The following is an 18131-nucleotide window of genomic DNA, read 5'->3' as shown; positions in this document are numbered from 1 at the left end:
ACATCTTTTTTTTTTTTTTTTTTTTTTTGCGGTACGCGGGCCTCTCACTGTTGTGGCCTCTCCCGTTGTGGAGCACAGGCTCCGGACGTGCAGGCCCAGCTGCCATGGCTTACGGGCCCAGCCGCTCCGCGGCATGCGGGGTCCTCCCAGACCGGGGCACGAACCCGCATCCCCTGCATCAGCAGGCGGACTCCCAACCACTGTGCCACCAGGGAAGGCCTGAACATCTTTTTGATACTGCAGATGAGGGAGAATCTGGTGTGCAGGGGATAGAAGATGGAAAGAATTGCACAGTGCTCAATTGTGCAAATTCAAGATGCGTAACATTTCTGGTGTTAGCTTTATTTTAGATGTTATCTTTTCTTATTTTGGTGAACTTAATGTTGAAGTTTTTAAGTTCAACACGAGTGAACAGGTGTTCACTGCAGCTTTGCTATTTTGTCCCCACTTCTCCACTGAAAATTTGTTTCTCAACTGTGAATTCTCCTACTATGGGTGTTTTCTGAACACATAACCCTCAAAGATGGGGAGTGGCTACTATAGCCTATGTAACTGTTCTTACACTGGGCTAGAGTGGCCATCTTCTCACTAGTTCCTCTCTCTCCAAGTTGCCAGTTGGCTCCTAAAAGGATGATTTTGTCTCATTGAGGTTGTTCAGTATATGTCTGTGAGGACATATTCTCATAGAAGACAGTGGGCCAAAGAGCTCAGCTCTGGCTGAGTAGATTAGGCTGTAGGCTAAGTATTTAATCCATCACATTTGTGATGTATTCCAAGAGCTTTAAAAGGAAGCCCCTGAAATAATGGCAATGGGGAGAAATGAAAACAGGATTAGTACCCGAATGAATTATTTACTTGATATCCGTTTCAGGAAGAAAAATCTATTTTTAATCAAAATGCTCTCTACTAAGTCAAATATATTCATGTATTGATGCCAGATAATATTCATCAAATTATCCTGAGTTTTGGACAAGTTTTTGTCTTGCTAGCAACTGTAAAAACAAAAACAAAAATCCAGATGCTTCTTATGTACATTCCAGGGAATTAATTTGACTGACGCACAGATAAATTTTTCTCCTGTGTAGAAACGTCATGCTATAGTAAGAACTAAAATTCTTATTAATTAATAGATTTCAGAACTTTAGCTATTCTTATCTTTTCCTACTCACTCTATAATCAAAGCAGAAAGTAATTTGTATACTCTTTATTCACAAACTCATAACTACAAATTTTAAGTGCTTAGACGACAAGCAGAATACTATTTTTCTGGTCTGACCTTTAGAGCTTTTGCGTATATCGTGAAACACATTGGTCTGTCCATATGTTTTGAGGTCAATTAAAAACTTAAACCCAAACTTCAACCCAGTTAAATGTTAGTTAATAAAGACCGAACGTTAAATCAATTGTCCTTTAGGGGGCGCCAACATCTCAGTTATCCTGAGACAGAGGCTTTGACTTGGCAAAGAACCAAGTAGGCAAGACAGAAGTGATACACACAGCAAGCAAAGTGTCACCAAGGACGAGCAGTTTAAAATAAGGTCACTTATCAAAGTAGGCTGGCTTTATCTAACTGGAGTAAATCAGGAAAGTGAAGAAGGGAAGGTTGGTGACGAACTAGGGATGTCAGCCCAGAGCTCCCCTGATATTTAGAAGAACACTAGAGATCTCCTTCCCACAATGCGGGCCGGCGTGTAACACCAGGTGAGGGAGATGTTACATTGACTGACTGACTGGCTGGCTGGCTCGGAGAGTGAGGACTGCTTACCACTGAGGAGAGACAGAGTGAGGCCCCAAGCTCAGAAGGGACAGTGGGTAGTGTAAGATGCCTGATCCCTGGGGTCATTATTCTTCTTGAAACGTGACTGAAGTCAGAAGACATCCCCCAAAATGACAAACCTAATGTCTCTTCAAAATGAAAAGTAGCCAGGAAGTAAGTCCTTAGGTGGTAAAGAAAAAGCCACCCTCCTGTTCTGAGTTAAAGAGCTCACACAGCTGTGGTCAGGTTCAAGATTGATGAGTACTAGAAATAGGGGGGAGACAATCAATGGAATATTTGATACCAAACATTTAAAAACACATGCCTTGTGTAGACCTGTTCTGTGCCTGTGACTTATACTCCATCAATCCTACCACATTTTCCCTGTCCTTTGCCCTCTAATATCCTTACCCAAGTTTGATACTGAGGTCACTGCAAGAGAAAAAGAATCTTTGTAACAAAGAGATCTGACTGTAACCACCCTAAGCTGATCAAATTTAGTATCACTAATGTGGGACCACCTTCCCTGGTCTCTTGATGTGATGCAATGTGAAGTGCCTAGGACTAACAGGAATGTATTATTACAAAACAATTAACCTGAATTGAATAGAGCCTATAGACCTAGTGTTCAGTTTATAAGCAATACTGGGAATAGAAGAATATGTTCAATGACATCATAATGAGACACTGAGAGAGATTTGGAATGTGGGACATCCTGTAAGACAACTGATGTGGTCTCTTCAGAAGGTCACGGTCATGGGGAAAAAGGGCAGAGGACTGCTCTTCTACCTTTCCTGTTCATTTGAACTTTTCTTACTAGAAGGTTGGAAAAATATTTTCTTGTCGATCTGTAGAGTCTCTCCTTTTCATGCATCCTCAAGTCCCTTGACCCTCTGCTTACTTTGTCCTAGTTGCCTGGTAAAACCTCAACCCTGGCTAAATCCAACTCTCAGTTTAGCTTACTCTGTGCTTGCACCTGGCAGCTGAATGTGGCCAGGGAAAAAACCATATATGCACATGGACACACACACACACACACACATGCAGGTCTCACACACACACACACATGCAGGTCTCTCACACACACACACACACACACACGCAGGTCTCAGTTAAATTTCAAGTGGGCCCTTAGTGCAGCTGGCAGTTCTACTACATTTCCCAAGTCCAGTCACTCTCTTGCTTTCCTGGATGACTGTTATATCCTGTCTCCTCTGTCCCCCAGTGTTGTAGTTCCTCACCTTTAATTTCAGCTACAGACTTTATTTCCTATTTTACTGAGAAAACAGAAGCAGCTGGAACCTCTGCAAGTCCAACCACCAGGATCAGTGCCCATATATTCAACCTTCCCTCCTGTTACTGTGGATGAATTTCCATGTCCCTTTTCAAGGCCACGTCCACTTGTTACCTGGACCCCCTTGTCATCTCACCTGGCACACTCGTCTGTGTGCTGCATCAACACTTTCCTCTGTAACTCATCATTCCCATCAAAACACACATGTCATCATATCTTGTATCTTAACAAATAAAAAACTCCTTGGACCAAACAGCCCTTTCAGCTCTGTTCCATTTCTCTGCCTCCTTTATGGCAAACTCCTGGAAAGGGTGTCTATACCTGCTGCTTCCAATTCTTCTCTCCCCATTCTCTACAGTGGTCAGACTTTTGCCCCCAGCACTCCATTGAAACTGCTCTTGTCAAGGTCACCCATGACCTCCCTGGTGCTAAATGCAATGCTCACATCTCTGTCCAGTCATGTGGCACTATCGGGAGAGTGGACAATTCCATCCTCCCTGACATGCATTCTCGCCTGGCTTTCAGACCACCACACTCTTCTGGTTTTCCCTTCTCTGTGTGGCTGTCCTTCTCAGCCCCCTTTGCTAGTTTCTGACTACAGTGGAAGGTCTGAATGGTTTGATACTGAGGTCACTGCAAGAGAAAAAGATATCCTGTATATCCTAGATATCTTAATATCCTATTCAGCGGTACTAGACAAGTCAAGTCAAAATATCTGAAATAGAATCCTGATTTCTCCCCATCCCAAAGTTGCTCCACCCAACTCATCTTCTGTATAGCCCGTATCTACCTGATAATGGTGTGGACGACCATCCTGGTTTGCCCAGCTTAAAAATCGCACAACATGGGAAATCCTCTGGTTCCAAGTAAACCAAGACAGTTGTTCACCCTACTGATAATACTATGTTTTAGCCTTTTGTTGTTGGTATATGAATACTGTAACAATATATTCCTCTACAAGGGTAGGGATTTGGGAGTGATTTGTTCATACCTGTCATACATAATAAAGTTCTCAATATTTATTTAATGAATGAATGGAGAGCCAATAATGACTATGATAGATTAGGATCATCCAGTGCTTAGTATAATTCTCAATAGTGGATGCTTACAAAATAAATGAATGAATTCCCTATAAATTTATACACAATTAATACAGGTATACAAATACTATAACAATAATTAGTATTTAAATGGCTAACTGATGTGCAGATTTGACCCCAATTAGCATGTTAAGTTCTATCTCCCCTTTATGGTTGCTACCCACATTCTCCTTTTTGATATTATTACAAACACTAATACTTACACACGACATAAAGTGTCACGCATAACGTCTGTAGACCCTCAGTAATTTAGAGCATCCCCGCCTGGGAATCGTGCACACTTTACTCACTTTAAGATGATCAGATGGAGCTCCCCCCAGAGCCCCCAGTTGCTCAGGCAGAATCCTGGCAGCACTTGTGCCTGACGTCCACCCCCCTGAAGTTCTGCAGCCCCCCCATCCCCGACTTCAGAACTCCGCTGACTTGAAAGTTGGGGCATAATCTCAGCACAGTTGTAATGACTACTACAGATGTCAAACTTGTCAAAAGAGAAAAAATCTGGCAAACTATTCAAAGAAAAAGAAAAAGCTTTCTGAGGTCCAGTGGGGCCTTTTCAAGAGGTACGGGTAGTTCTGGAAGGACCTGAAGAGCAGACAAGGGAAGGAGATGGGGACAAACATGTCCTATTCCCACGGGGAGCTCAGCCCTTAACAACAAAATTGAGCGGCTCAGAGGCAATTATAGAGAACACAGAGACTCCAACCAGAGAAAAGCCTATGAGGACAGAACAGGGAAAGAACTGGGAGAGCTGGGGGAAGGGCAGAGTGGGTTGTTGTCCAGGTCCTCAGCGTGAATCAGCACCTGACCCTGTCAGGGTGGCTAAGGTCACTTTCCTAACTAGGATAGCAGAGTGATCAGATGCCACCTGTGCTGTAGCGAGGGTCCTATTTCAGGAATTGCCTTTGGGGTTCCTGGGAATTTATCTGGTGATCTAAGTATCTAGTGTCTAAGAGCAATTTCTGTCCTGGTCCTCTGGTCCTTTCTCACGTGCTTCATTCTTCCCTCTAGGTCTAGTCTTGCACTCCCACCACCTGAGCTACGCTTAAGGGTAAGAAAACTAGACAGAACCCTTCCAACCTGCTTAGGTGTTTCCCCAACCCCAGGGAAAGGCCCCCTGCCCCAGAAGCTTCTTACCTTCTCTCCTCCCTCAAGCTCTGCAGCACATTGGAATCACCTGGGGCTCTAAACACTACCGATGCCTGGGTCCACCCCATCAGGAGACTGTAACAGTTGGGTTGTGGCCTGGGCAGTGGAGTTTTGAACAGCTCCCTGGGTGACTTTAATGTGCAGCCAGGTGAGAAGCACTGCTCTAGATCCTGAGCCGCAGGCGTCATCCTTTTGGATGAATATCCTGCGGGTCCCTTTGCCTGTATCTGAGGGAAAGGGGTGACAGGGAAGGCAGACACTGACTTGAGGAGGGCTGGAAGGCAACTTGCTGTGCTGGGGGATCAAAGAGCCGAAGGCAGTGTCCCAGTCCTCCAAGCCCAGTCGCCATCTGTTCCAGGACCTTTTTGAGGCTCTATTCAGTTGTACAAGTGAGTAAAGTGTTGATTTTGAAAATGAGAGCGTATCAAATTCACTTAAATTTGGCTAGGCAGAGCTCCATAGACCAAGAGGAGTAAAATCTAAGAGTAACTCTGGCCTCGCCATTAGAGCAGTGGATCTGAAACTGGAGTGTGCCTCAGAATCAACTGGAGGGCTTGTGGAAGCAGATCGCTGGGCCCCGCTCCCAGATTTTCTTATTTAGTGGGTCAGGGTGGGACCCAAGGATGGGCATTTCTCACAAGTTCCCAGATATGTGGATGCTGCTGGTTGGGGCCACCGTCTGAGAACCGCTGCACTGGGGTGTTTCACTGTGAACCCAATGAAATGACATTTCCACCTGAAGCTATTTATGGTTAGATGTGTAACACGGTCTGCCTTAGCTACTCTTCAAACTTTTACAACACCAAACTGAGTGAAATGAAAAAAAAAAACAAAACAAAACAGGCAAACCTCGAGATATTAGTTTAGTTGAAAATAACATTTTAGGATAGTAAGAAATGTTTGGAAAAATAACATTTTTCTCCACTGTTCTCTTCTTTCCTGTATTTGGTTCAAGGAATTAGGCTTTGAGTTCATCATGGTGTTTTATGAAATGATGTTCATTATCTTGGCCTGAAAACAATCAATGTAGTTTCCAGAAATGCTTTACTTACTTTTGGGCAATAGTATGTATCTGAACAAATAATTCTAATAAATCAGTAAAACCTCCTGGTCAGTCTTAGTATGTATGTAAAGCCTGTCAGGGATTATACATATACAAAAATCATGAATGAGACAGTTTTAAGCTAGCTTTGCTGACATTCTAAGAAAGAGAGCTGAATGTTTAGAACATCTAGTGAAGTGTGCTCTCTTTTAAACTCTCCATTTTCTAGACCAATCAATAGGAAAACTAATATTTCATAAGCCTAGTTTTTCACAATGGATGCACATTTTGTTAACCCTGGAGTGAATTCAATCTGCTAGTTATCCAGAAAATATAACAGAGCAGGGGGAATTGGGGGAACACCATTTCTTTTAACCAGCTATGTTATTTCTGATTTATGTAAAATCACTCAGCAAGGACACTGGCACAGAGTCACCAATGGGATAGCAGTGTATGAATGGCGCCTTCTTCACTGTCTACCCTCCTAGAGTTTCTTGGTAGCCTGGCCTTAGAAACACGACAACAAATTGATATAGTCAGATTTTTCTGTCTCAGGCTTTTGCTTCTGTTACTGTTTTTTTGTTTGTTTGTTTGTTTGTTTTATGCTTATGGTAGAGATAAGACTAACAACTTAGGAAAGCAAAAAGTTAATACCTCTCTCTAAGTACGTTTTGTCAAAGCCAAATCACCTGGATCTAAGTTTCTACATTCACTGCTCAGGGAGATTTTGAATGATTTCTCAACTTTCCAGAGTTCTTTATCTATGCACCTTTGGCTTCAAGCAAAGCCCAATTATTCCACTTGTCTACAGTTTTAGATTTTTACCTGGAAATCACTCACCTTCCTTTAAGTAGTAAAAACATAGTCTTTGAAACAAAGACAGCAAGATATCAAAATCAGTTTGTTTTTTAAAAGGAAAAATCCCAGGCTTGATATTAAAAATATGTCTGATTATTAACAGACTTACTTGCTAATAATGACAGTTTCCTCTCCATATATCCAGTCTCATGAATTCTCCATATGTCTTATTGTAATAATTGCAGGCACTGCCGATCCCATCCAGAGGAACCTGCAGTAGGAAATGAGGGGCCCAATTCCCAGAAAATAGCCAGGACCTAGGAAAGTCATCAGATTATAATCAGTATTTCCTCAACACCAGAAGCAGCAATTGCTTTAAATTACTGCTGTTCTTGTTCTCTTTTTAATCTAAATGTTCTTTTAATCTTCTGACATATAGGTGAATTACTTAAAAAGAAAAAAGGAAAAAGATTTAAAAAACAACATAAGCATAACATGAGGCTCTTCACAGCTCCGAGTAAAAAGTATTCCAGAATACACAGTACTCCATTTCCATTTGATCTTAATCATTTCATTCTGAATGGACTGGAGTAGTTGTCTATTCTTGCTGTGTTAAATGGTGTCAATGAGTTTCAAATACAAGTCAGTCAGTCCCTCTGGTAGCAGGCATGAAAACCAGGACAAGTGACAAGCTGACAGGTCTGTCTGGCTGCCTAGTTTTGTCTGAAAACTTTGGGTTTGAAAGCACCAGTCAACGGAATGGGTGGGTTTGAATTAGTTTGTGGTTTTGGTGTCATCTGTTTAACTGTGAGAAACGTGGTCTGCAAAGACAATGTCCAAACAAAAAACACCCATTCCTCTTTTTTTTCCTTCAAAAGGATTTGGTTTAAGAAGAGAATCTTAAGCTAAATCTCATGAGACAAAATAAAGCTAAGCATTGAGGAATGACCAGTGGGTCTGATCAGTGTGTGGATCAGAGTCTGAGTCCAGTGATGTGGTTTTAGTGAAGAGCCGTGGTCCTTACACCCTTGCTGACGCAGACGATGACAGAATTGTGAGGAGTGTGAATCTGGTGAACAGCCAGGGGAGTTGCTGTTGCTTGTATCAGAGAGCAAACTTGGCAGCTTGATTTTAGTGGTGGTGGTGAAAAGTTAGTCAAAAGCTTGTTGGAATGGTTTTAGGAGTTTTATTGTAAAGTTATACCATTTTTATATCTTACTCCTTTAATTCCGTTCTGTCAGTGAAATAGTTGTGGAGCCAAAACTCACACAACTGTCTGAGACAGTACAGTACTCTCACTGCCTGGTCTGGAGTTCTGGAATAATCTGCATAACCTCAGTTTTTGCATGAATCATCTAAATTGGAAGTTTAACCCCAAATTTGACAAATAAGGATTACTCCTTAATCTGAAGTACCTGGGTTAATGTGGACAAGACTGTCTGCTTTTTTGTCTCTAAAGTGAAGGTCTTTGTTAATGTCTACAGAACCAAAACGAATTTTAGTTTCTTTGGTCAGGGTGTCTTAATCTTAGGATTGTTCTAATAGTACTATGAATAGATGACTGACTTTATATTAAAATAATTTCATTAAGTTCTTAAAAGAGTTAAGCAAGCTGATTTGATTGTATACATATTTCCTTAAAATATCATCAGATATACTGACCTCTTATCAACTGACATATTATGCATAATAACAAAATACTTTGCTAAATATTTACAGCTTGAAACATTGTAGACTGTCAATAAATATTTCCTGAATGAATTTTAAAAGTTAATTAGAGTTGTGTAAAGCATGAAGTTTTAAATGTTATCCTTATTTAGAATATTTTAGGTGCATTTACATTTTGATAAAAATGGAAAAATATATTATTTCTCATACATTTAGTCCATTTGAAGTCAAACGTCTGTCTATTTGGGAATAGACTTATTCAACAAACATTTACTTCATATGCTAGGGCCATGAGGAACAAAGACATACAAATCAAGGCTTCACTTTTCAGTTTTTATGAAAAAGTTTCGTTCCATGTAGAAAGTCTTAGTATTTAGGAACCACCATTCTAATTTAAAATATGAAAGTGGAGAGCTGTATCTCCTGAAAAAGGGAGATTGTGATTGTGTTTAACTCCCTTAGGAGTTGAGAACCTGAGTGTTCTAACCAGAGAGAATTAGAGATTTGAGTCCTTAGCGATCCATCTTATGTCAGCTTAATTCATCCAACAAACACTGAGACCCTTCTAGGTATAGATATAGCTCCAAGTTAGACCTGTGATGGTATGATAAGTATAACTAGGTCCCCATCAGATCCTGGGCAGGGAAAAAGGAATGTGAAAAAAAGCACAAAATGAAATAGTTATCATACAATATCATCCTTTCAGTTACATGTATATCTTATACCTTCTAGCTGGAGAGAAGAATGCTCTAGGAGGGGAGAAATTTTGTTAGAATATTAGGGAAATACTCTGGTTGTGTCCACATTACACTGCTTTCTGCTTCTCAGATTTGGGAATGCTCGTCTAGGCATGTGTGAGTGCAGTAGTCTCTTGCACACCCTCAGAGGAGCAGTAAATACTTCACTGCATTTTTGTGCAGAGATGGTCTGCATGAAGCCAACAGCTGGGGCCTCCCACTCTCTGTGCTAATCAAGAAGCTGTTATGTTCCATGCTGGGTGTACACCCTAGAGAATCCTGTGTACACGAATGTTCATAGCGGCACTGTTCACAGTAGCCCCAAGCTGGGGACACCCTAAGTGTCCATCAACAGAAGAATGGGAGATTAAACCATGGGGTGTTCATATAACTGCATACCATATAAACTGCAGCTGCACGCCACGACCTGGATGAAACCCACAGGCAAAAAAGTGAGCAAAAAAGCAAGGTAGAAGAAGAATGTAGGATTCTATTGCTAAAGCATGTAAAACCAGGCAAAACTAAAGTACGTTGTTTGGAATATGAAATTAGGTGAAAAATCTATAAAAAAGCAGGGGAGCGATTGTTAAGAAATAGAAGGTTGTTTACTTCTGGAGTTGAGAGAGGGTATGATTGAAAAGGCACAAGAGGAGCTTCTAGGATGCTGCTAACATCCTACTTCTTGTCCTGGTCTGTGATGACGTTTATTTGTGCATTTTCTGTATTTTTAATGGGCAAAAGAAGACTATTGCCATGTCCTTTATTCCCAGTGCTCCCATAAGGAATGTGGTGCCCAGGGCAGAGAGGGCCTCTGGGGGAGAGGACCCACGTGCAAGGTTGGGCATCGCCCTGTATCCTTGGGGAAGGGAGAGCTGCCAGGCGCCAGGTAACTGTAGTCCTGGCAGAGATCAGTGAACTGGGGCAGTTTCCCCAAATTGAAGCTTACAAAACCCCCAAATAGGGATGATTCTTTCCTCTCCGAACCCTCACGGCCCTCGCTGGCTCTAAGTCCTCTGCCTATGTGTGTCACCTTTGCACACTCCTTGATCCCCCGTCCCCATCACCTGGCAATGCAGGGCCTCTCAGTAAGTGTGGGTTTAAGAAGCTTAGATTTGAGTCCCAGGTTCATCACTTAACTAGTTATGGACACCTAGCCTCTTTAAGTCTCAGTTTCTTCATCTGTAAAATAGGCATCAACACACTCAACTCACCAGAGTGCCCAGAGGTTCACAAGAGAAAGTGGGTGTGAAACTGCTTTGAAAACTGTAACTTACTAGAGGGCTTTGGCTCATTGTACCCTCTCAACTCTTTTGGCTTCACTGACCCTGAGATTCCCCATATGTATAAAGCTAAGAACCCAGAGAGCCAGTGATTGGAGGGATCTGGCAAAAGGAGTTCCGAAGTATTGGTCAGCAAGACCCATCCAACAAGGCCAGTGTCCTTACCTTCCCTTCCTCAACCAGGAGTCGCGGGATCTCAGCCTGGGCCAGAGCTTTCTAGAACTAGAAGGTTCTGACCAGACCTCACATTTTCCCAAGGAAAGCATGGAACTAGAAGCTCCCTGGTAGCAAAATGATCATCTACCTGGGATTTAGGTCTTCCTGGTGGTTCCCCTGCTCCCCCTATTGCCACTTTCCTTCCAGTTGAGATGCTGGCAAGCCATCTCCCTTCTGTGGCTTTAACCCCTCCCCCGTGAAATGAGGAGTTTGAACTCCACAGTTACTCATACTTGTCACAACGGTTTGCCTGGACAAGGCAGAGCCCTTCTCTGAGGCTCAGTTTCCCCTTGTGTCAAATGAACGGGCTGGGCTCCATTCCTTGGCTCTCAACCCTGACTGCTCAGGAAAGCCACCTGGGAAGATGTTAAAAAAACAAAAAACCCACATGGGGACCCTCCTCAGGCAGGGCTGAGAACCACAGGACTATGTGATAGTGTCGTAGACTATCAGTGTATGACAGCATGATGTCCCCAGCCCAGAGGTGGTAGACAGAGTGAGCTACCACCTAGGCTCCTGGTCCAGGGCTTCAAGGATGCCAGTTCTTGTGTTTGCCCCTCCCCAAAGGTCCAAGGGAGTTCTACCATCACCTGCAACATAAACATCTGGGGAGACTTCTTAAAAAATACCTCCTCCCTCACCTCCACCTTTCACGGACCCTGACTTGGGCACCCACTGGGGGAGGAGAAATCCAGTGAGGAAGGAGCAGTGGTGGGGAAGGGGTTCAAGTTAAAAGACTGTGGAACAGTCTTCCTTCAGACCCCCATCAGGAGTAGAGAACAAAACAAAGTAAACATTCCATTCCATTGGGCCTTAAAGTAAACTAAAATACCAGGCTGAATTGGGCAGAGAGACAGTCAGTTCTCTGGAAAACGATAGAGAATCCAGACCCAGGGCAGTCTGCAGCAGCGCCACACTCCCACTTGACATCACTCTGTGAAGAGGACCACGGCGCTTGAAAGTGTGTAATGACTCTGCTCTTGAAATAAAGCCTTATCGGATATCTTATGGAACTGGGGACAGATGCCTGCTATGAGGAGTTTTCCCTGAAAACTAAAAAACCATCTGATATTTCTGAGAATTCTGAGTTAATCTGGTAGTGTGGAGTGATGGGGTTTCTACTGGAATTATCTGGATAATTATACTATACTCTACGTTTGATTGATCCACAGAGCTTGTGGAAGTTTCTTTTAGGTTTTCAAGGCAACTATAGTGATCCCCATTTTTCTTCCACTGTCCAGGTCCCATCCAGCCCTTGTGGTGGCACCAACATCACCACCATGCCCAAAAATAAAAGAAAATAAAGAATGGGATAAAGAGAAGGAATAGGTTCAAGAAAGGGAGAGGGCAGAGGACATGGATGAGGCAAAGTGGGAGGGAGACAGAAAGGAGTACAGAAGGTATTCCAGAGACATTTTCCCCTTTAGAGAAAAATTGGAATGAATTTGAATGAAAAAAAAAAACCTGGAATTTTACTTTGCTCTACTCCATCTTAAACTTACTTTAAAGGATACTTGTGCCAAGTCCATCTTCCAGCAGCACATTAAAAGGATCATACACCATGATCAAGTGGGGTTTATTCCAGGAATGCAAGGATTCTTCAATGTACACAAATCAATCAATGTGATACACCATATTAATAAATTGAAGAATAAAAACCATATGATCATCTCAATAGATGCAGAGAAAGCTTTCGACAAAATTCAACACCCATTTATGATAAAAACCCTGCAGAAAGTAGGCATAGAGGGAACTTTCCTCAACATAATAAAGGCCATATATGACAAACCCACAGCCAGCATTGTTCTCAATGGTGAAAAACTGAAACCATTTCCACTAAGATCAGGAACAAGACAAGGTTGCCCACTCTCACCACTCTTATTCAACATAGTTTTGGAAGTTCTAGCCACAGCAATCAGAGAAGAAAAAGAAATAAAAGGAATCCAAATAGGAAAAGAAGAAGTAAAGCTGTCACTATTTGCAGATGACATGATATTATACATAGAGAATCCTAAGGATGCTACCAGAAAACTACTAGAGCTAATCAATGAATTTGGCAAAGTAGCAGGATACAAAATTAATGCACAGAAATCTCTGGCATTCTTATACACTAATGATGAAAAATCTGAGAGTGAAATTAAGAAAACACTCCCATTTACCACTGCAACAAAAAGAATAAAATGTCTAGGAATAAACCTACCTAAGGAGACAAAAGACCTGTATGCATCTTACCAAAACAAAATGCCGACTGGAAGGGGTTATCTAGTATATTTTTTAGTGCTTTCATTTAACATGTACAGATAATTGGTAGAAAAATATTCACCTGAATTCATTTGCTAATATGCTGTGGGCTTCAGCCATCTCCTCAGGTTTACTCTTCGCTGTTTTGCAAATTTCCTTTACCCTCATGGACCAAAAGCCCAAGGAAACACTCTCCTTAGATACAGAACTAAATGACTGACTTACCTGGTATTGAGGATGTGTTTTTATAATTCCAAACAAAGAAGAAAGCCAGTGAGCAGCAGGATTGCGATGCTGGCAACAGGAGGAACTTCAGTCACCATGCTGGTGACTTTATAATGCACTGAGTTCAGCTCTTCCAAAACCATCTTGTGTTGCTTGATCTCAGGGGAAGTAATTTAAAGTCCTGTGGAAATCAGAGTGGCCGAAAAATTAGAGAATCCCCCAAAGGTACATCTAGGACTCCTGTTGCTTCAGAGGATGCTGTACTGTAGAGATGGGTGCTTTGTTTGATAATGTGATTGGACACTTAGACAAATTTGTAGTTACAAGTCAAAACAATCAAGCCCAAGAGAGATCTTTTGGCTTGAAGTGCAGCATTTCTCACCTTGGTAGAATCTCACGTTTGTTTAGACTCTTGGTCTGATAGAACCATATCATCTTTTTTTTTTTTTTTTGGTATTAGCCTTTTAATATATGACTAGATTGTGCTTCTTATTATTTTCTTTTTTTAAAACTTCTTTATTGGAGTATAATTGCTTTACAATGGTGTGTTAGTTTCTGCTTTATAACAAAGTGAATCAGTTATACATATACATATGTTCCCACATCTCTTCCCTCTTGCGTCTCCCTCCCTCCCACCCTCCCTATCCCACCCCTCTAGGTGGTTACAGACCACGTAGCTGATCTCCCTGTGCTATGCGGCTGCTTCTCACTAGCTATCTATTTTACATTTGGTAGTGTATATATGTCCATGCCACTCTCTCACTTTGTCACAGCTTACCCTTCCCCCTCCCCATATCCTCAAGTCCATGCTCTAATAGGTCTATGTCTTTATTCCCGTCTTACCCCTAGGTACTTCAAAAAAAATAGAACCATATCATCTTGCCGCTAAGTAGGTAGAATGACTGAATTCTCAACTGAGAGCTAAATTTCTTACAAAATACATGAAAATGAAGCTCATTCCAGAGGTGGAGTCATTCTGTGACTTCATCAGCTGATTTTGTTTAGGCAGTCTTTTTCCCTGGTGGATAAATCAACTAAAAAAAAAAAAAGCATCCCCCAACCCCTTTCCTTGCTCAAAATTACTTCCCCAAAAGGGTAAGCTTCTCCAGTAGGAAGGTGTTTTATGGGCATCATTGACGCAATCTCAGAGCCTCCCATAAAGTTGTCTGTTGAATTCAATGTAACTCACTCAGGACAGTCTTTTTCTATTGGCTTTGATGAGGCTTAAAATCTCTTGCACCACGCTAGATGAAGCAGTGTACGTGGGGGCCAATGTCAGAGTGAGTAGGAAAGAAGAATAGGAGAGGAAGGAAAAAGGGAGAGGAGAAAGAGAAGGAATAGGGAAGCAGGGAGAAAAGAGAGGACAGACATAGTAGTTGCCACCAGAAATAGGCTTAGGTGCCATTCAGCAACCAAGCTCCCCACAGCAGCCAGTCTCCTGTGGAGGACAATTTTCAGTTTGATTTGATGATTCTTTTTTTTTTTTTTTAAATCGGAATGCAGATATATTTTTTCTAGTTTTACTGAGATTTAATTGACATACAGCAGGTGTACAACATAATGATTTGACTTACATACATCCTGAAATGATTATCAAAATAGGTTTAGTGAGCATCCATCATCTTGTAGAGATACAACACTAAAGAAATAGAAAAAATATATTTTTTCCTTTTGCTGAGAACACTTAGGATTTACTCTCTTAACTTTTATATATAATGTACAGAAGTATTAATTATCTTTATCATGTTACACATTACATCCCTAGTCCTTATTATCGTATAACTGGAAGTTTGTAGCTGTTGACCACCTTCATCTAATTCACCCCTCTCCCAGACCCCCACCTCTGGTAGCCACAAATCTGATCTCTTTTGTGTGAGTTTGTTTCTTTGTTTTTGAAGTATAATTGATCTACAACAGTATGTTGGTATCTAGATATAACATAGTAATTCAATATTTTTATACAGTTAGAAATGATCACCATGATAAATCTAGCTGTTATCTGTCACCATACAAAGATACTACATAATTACTGACTGTATACCCCAAGTGTACATTTCATAATCATGTCTCATGTATTTTGTGACTGAAAGTTTGTACCTTTTAATCTGCCTCACCTATTTCTTTCTTCCCCCCAACCTCCTCCCCTCTGACAACTATTTGTTTGTTCTCTGTATCTACGACTCTATTTCTGTTTGACTTCGTTTGTTCATTTGTTTTGGTGTTTAAATTCCACATATGAGTGAAATCATGAGTATTTCTCTTTCTCTGTCCAACTTATTTTCACTTAGCATAATACCCTCTAGGTCCATCCATTCTGCTGCAGATGGTAAGATTTCATTCTTTTTTATGGCTTAACAATATTCCATTAAACACACACACACACACACACACACACACACACACACACACACACCCCTTCTTTATCCTCGTCTATTGATGGGCACTTAGGTTGTTTCCATAATTTGGCTACAGTGAACAAAGGGGTGCATATATCTTTTCTAATTAGTTTTTTGTTTTCTTGGAATAAATACCCAGAAGTGGAATTGCTGGATGATATGGTAGCTCTATTTTTAATTTTTTGAGGAATCCCCATACTATTCTCCATAGTGGCTGTACCACTTTAAATTCCCACGAACAGTGCATGAGGGTTCCCTCTTCCCCACATCCTTGACAACACTTGTTATTTGTTGTTTTTTTGATAATAGCCATTCTGACAGGTGTGAGGTGATATTGTGGTTTTTATTTGCATTTCCCTGATGGTTAGTGATGTTGAGCATCTTTTCAAGTGCCTGTTGGTCATCTGTATATCTTCTTTGGCAAAATGTCTTTGCCCATTTTTAAGTAGGTTTTATTTATTTATTTTTTTTTGAGTTATATGAGTTCTTTGTATATTTTGGATATTAACCCCTTGTCAGATATGTCATTTGAAAATATCTTCTCCCATTCAGTAGTCTTTTTGTTTTGTTGATAGTTCCCTTTGCTGCACAAGAGATTTTTAGTTTGCTATGGTCCCTATTCTTTATTTTTGCTTTTGTATCCCTTGCCTGAGGTGACATATCCAAAAGAATATTACTAAGACTGAAGTCAAAGAGCATACTGCTTATGTTTTATTCTAGAAGTTTTATAGTTTCAGGTCTTAGATTTAAGTCTTTAATCAATTTTGAATTTATTTTTGTATGTGGTGCAGAAAGTAGTCCAGTTTGATTTTTTTGCATGTAGCTGTCTATTTTTCCCATCACCATTTATTGAAGAGGCTGTCTTTTCCCCATTGTACATTTTTGCCTCTTCTGTGGTAGATTTTTAAAATATTTATTTATTTGTTTATTTGGTTGCACCAGGTCTTAGTAGTACACGTGGGCTCCTTAGTTGTGGCTCCAGGGATCATTTAGTTGGGGCTCGCCGGCTCCTTAGTTTCAGCACACAGCCTCCTCAGTTGTGGCATATGAACTCTTAGCTGCGGCATGCATGTGGGATCTAGTTCCCTGAACACGGATCAAACCCAGGTTCCCTGCATTGGGAGCGTGAAGTCTTATCCACTCTGCCACCAGGGAAGTCCCCTTGTTTTGTAGATTAATCGCCCTTTATGTCTGTTAATATTTGCTTTGTATATTTAGGTCCTCCTTTTTACGTGCATATGTATTTACAATTGTTATATCCTCTTGTTGTATGGATCCATTTATCATTAAGTAATGTCCTTCTTTGTCTCTTGTTGCATTCTTTGTTGTAAAGTCTGTTTTGTCTGATATAAATATTGCTACCCCACCTTTCTTTTCATTTCTATGTGTATGGAATATCTTTTCCATCCCCTTACTTTCAAGCTGCATGTGTCTTTAGAGATGAAATGAATCTGTTGTAGGCTGCATATATGTGGGTCTTGTTTTTGGATCCATTTAGCCACTCTGTGTCTTTTGATTGGAGCATTCAGTCCATTTACGTTTAAAGTAATTATTGATAGGTATGTGCTTGTTACCATTTCGTGCATTGTTTGGGGGTTGTTTTTATGGTTCTCTTTTGTTCCTTTCTTCTTCTTTTGCTCTCGTCCCTTCTGATATGATGATTATATGTAGTATTATGTTTGGATTCCTGTCGTTTCGAGTGTGTGTATCTATTATAGATTTTTTGGTTTGTGGTTACCATGAGGTTTAAATATAGCAATCTATGTAAATACATGATTATTTTAAGTTACTGATCTCTTATGTTTGAACACATTTTAACAACCTGGCATTCCCCCCCGCACCACCACCCCACTTACTGTTTTTGAACTATATTTTAGATCCTTTTGTTTTTCATATCCTTTAACTACTTATTGTAGATATAGAAGATTTTACTACTTTTGTCTTTGGAATTCTCACTAGCTTTATAAGTGGTTTATCTACTACCTTTACTGTATATTTGCCTTTACTAATGAGATTTTTTTCCTTTGCTAATGAAATTTTCATATTTCTAGTTATTGGGAGTCTAATCCATTTAGAGAAGTCTTTTAAACACTCTTTTAAAGCTGGTTTTGTGGTGCTGAACTCATTTTTAGCCTTTTCCTGTCTGTAAAACTTTTGCTCTCTTTTTTTTTTTTTTTGCGGTACGCGGGCCTCTCACTGTTGTGGCCTCTCCCGTTGCGGAGCACAGGCTCC

At 40.8% G+C, this 18131-nt stretch overlaps 1 protein-coding gene across 1 annotated transcript in view; it reads right to left on the bottom strand.

Annotated features, from left to right (window-relative positions):
* The window catches only part of LOC102995165 (aromatase-like), a 34682-nt gene extending 21036 nt beyond the window's left edge, over positions 1-13646 (bottom strand). Inside the window, 5 exon segments of the mRNA XM_024117098.1 lie at positions 7306-7341; positions 7343-7391; positions 7394-7453; positions 13504-13547; positions 13549-13646. Of these exon segments, the coding sequence (XP_023972866.1) occupies positions 7306-7341; positions 7343-7391; positions 7394-7453; positions 13504-13547; positions 13549-13646 (287 nt within the window).
* Positions 13647-18131: the final 4485 nt, after the last annotated feature.

This window comes from Physeter macrocephalus, chromosome 11, assembly GCF_002837175.3.
Source record: "Physeter macrocephalus isolate SW-GA chromosome 11, ASM283717v5, whole genome shotgun sequence".
Classification (NCBI taxonomy): domain Eukaryota; kingdom Metazoa; phylum Chordata; class Mammalia; order Artiodactyla; family Physeteridae; genus Physeter; species Physeter macrocephalus.
Note: the sequence above shows the minus strand (reverse complement) of the source record. Positions and strands in the feature narration are given on the sequence as shown.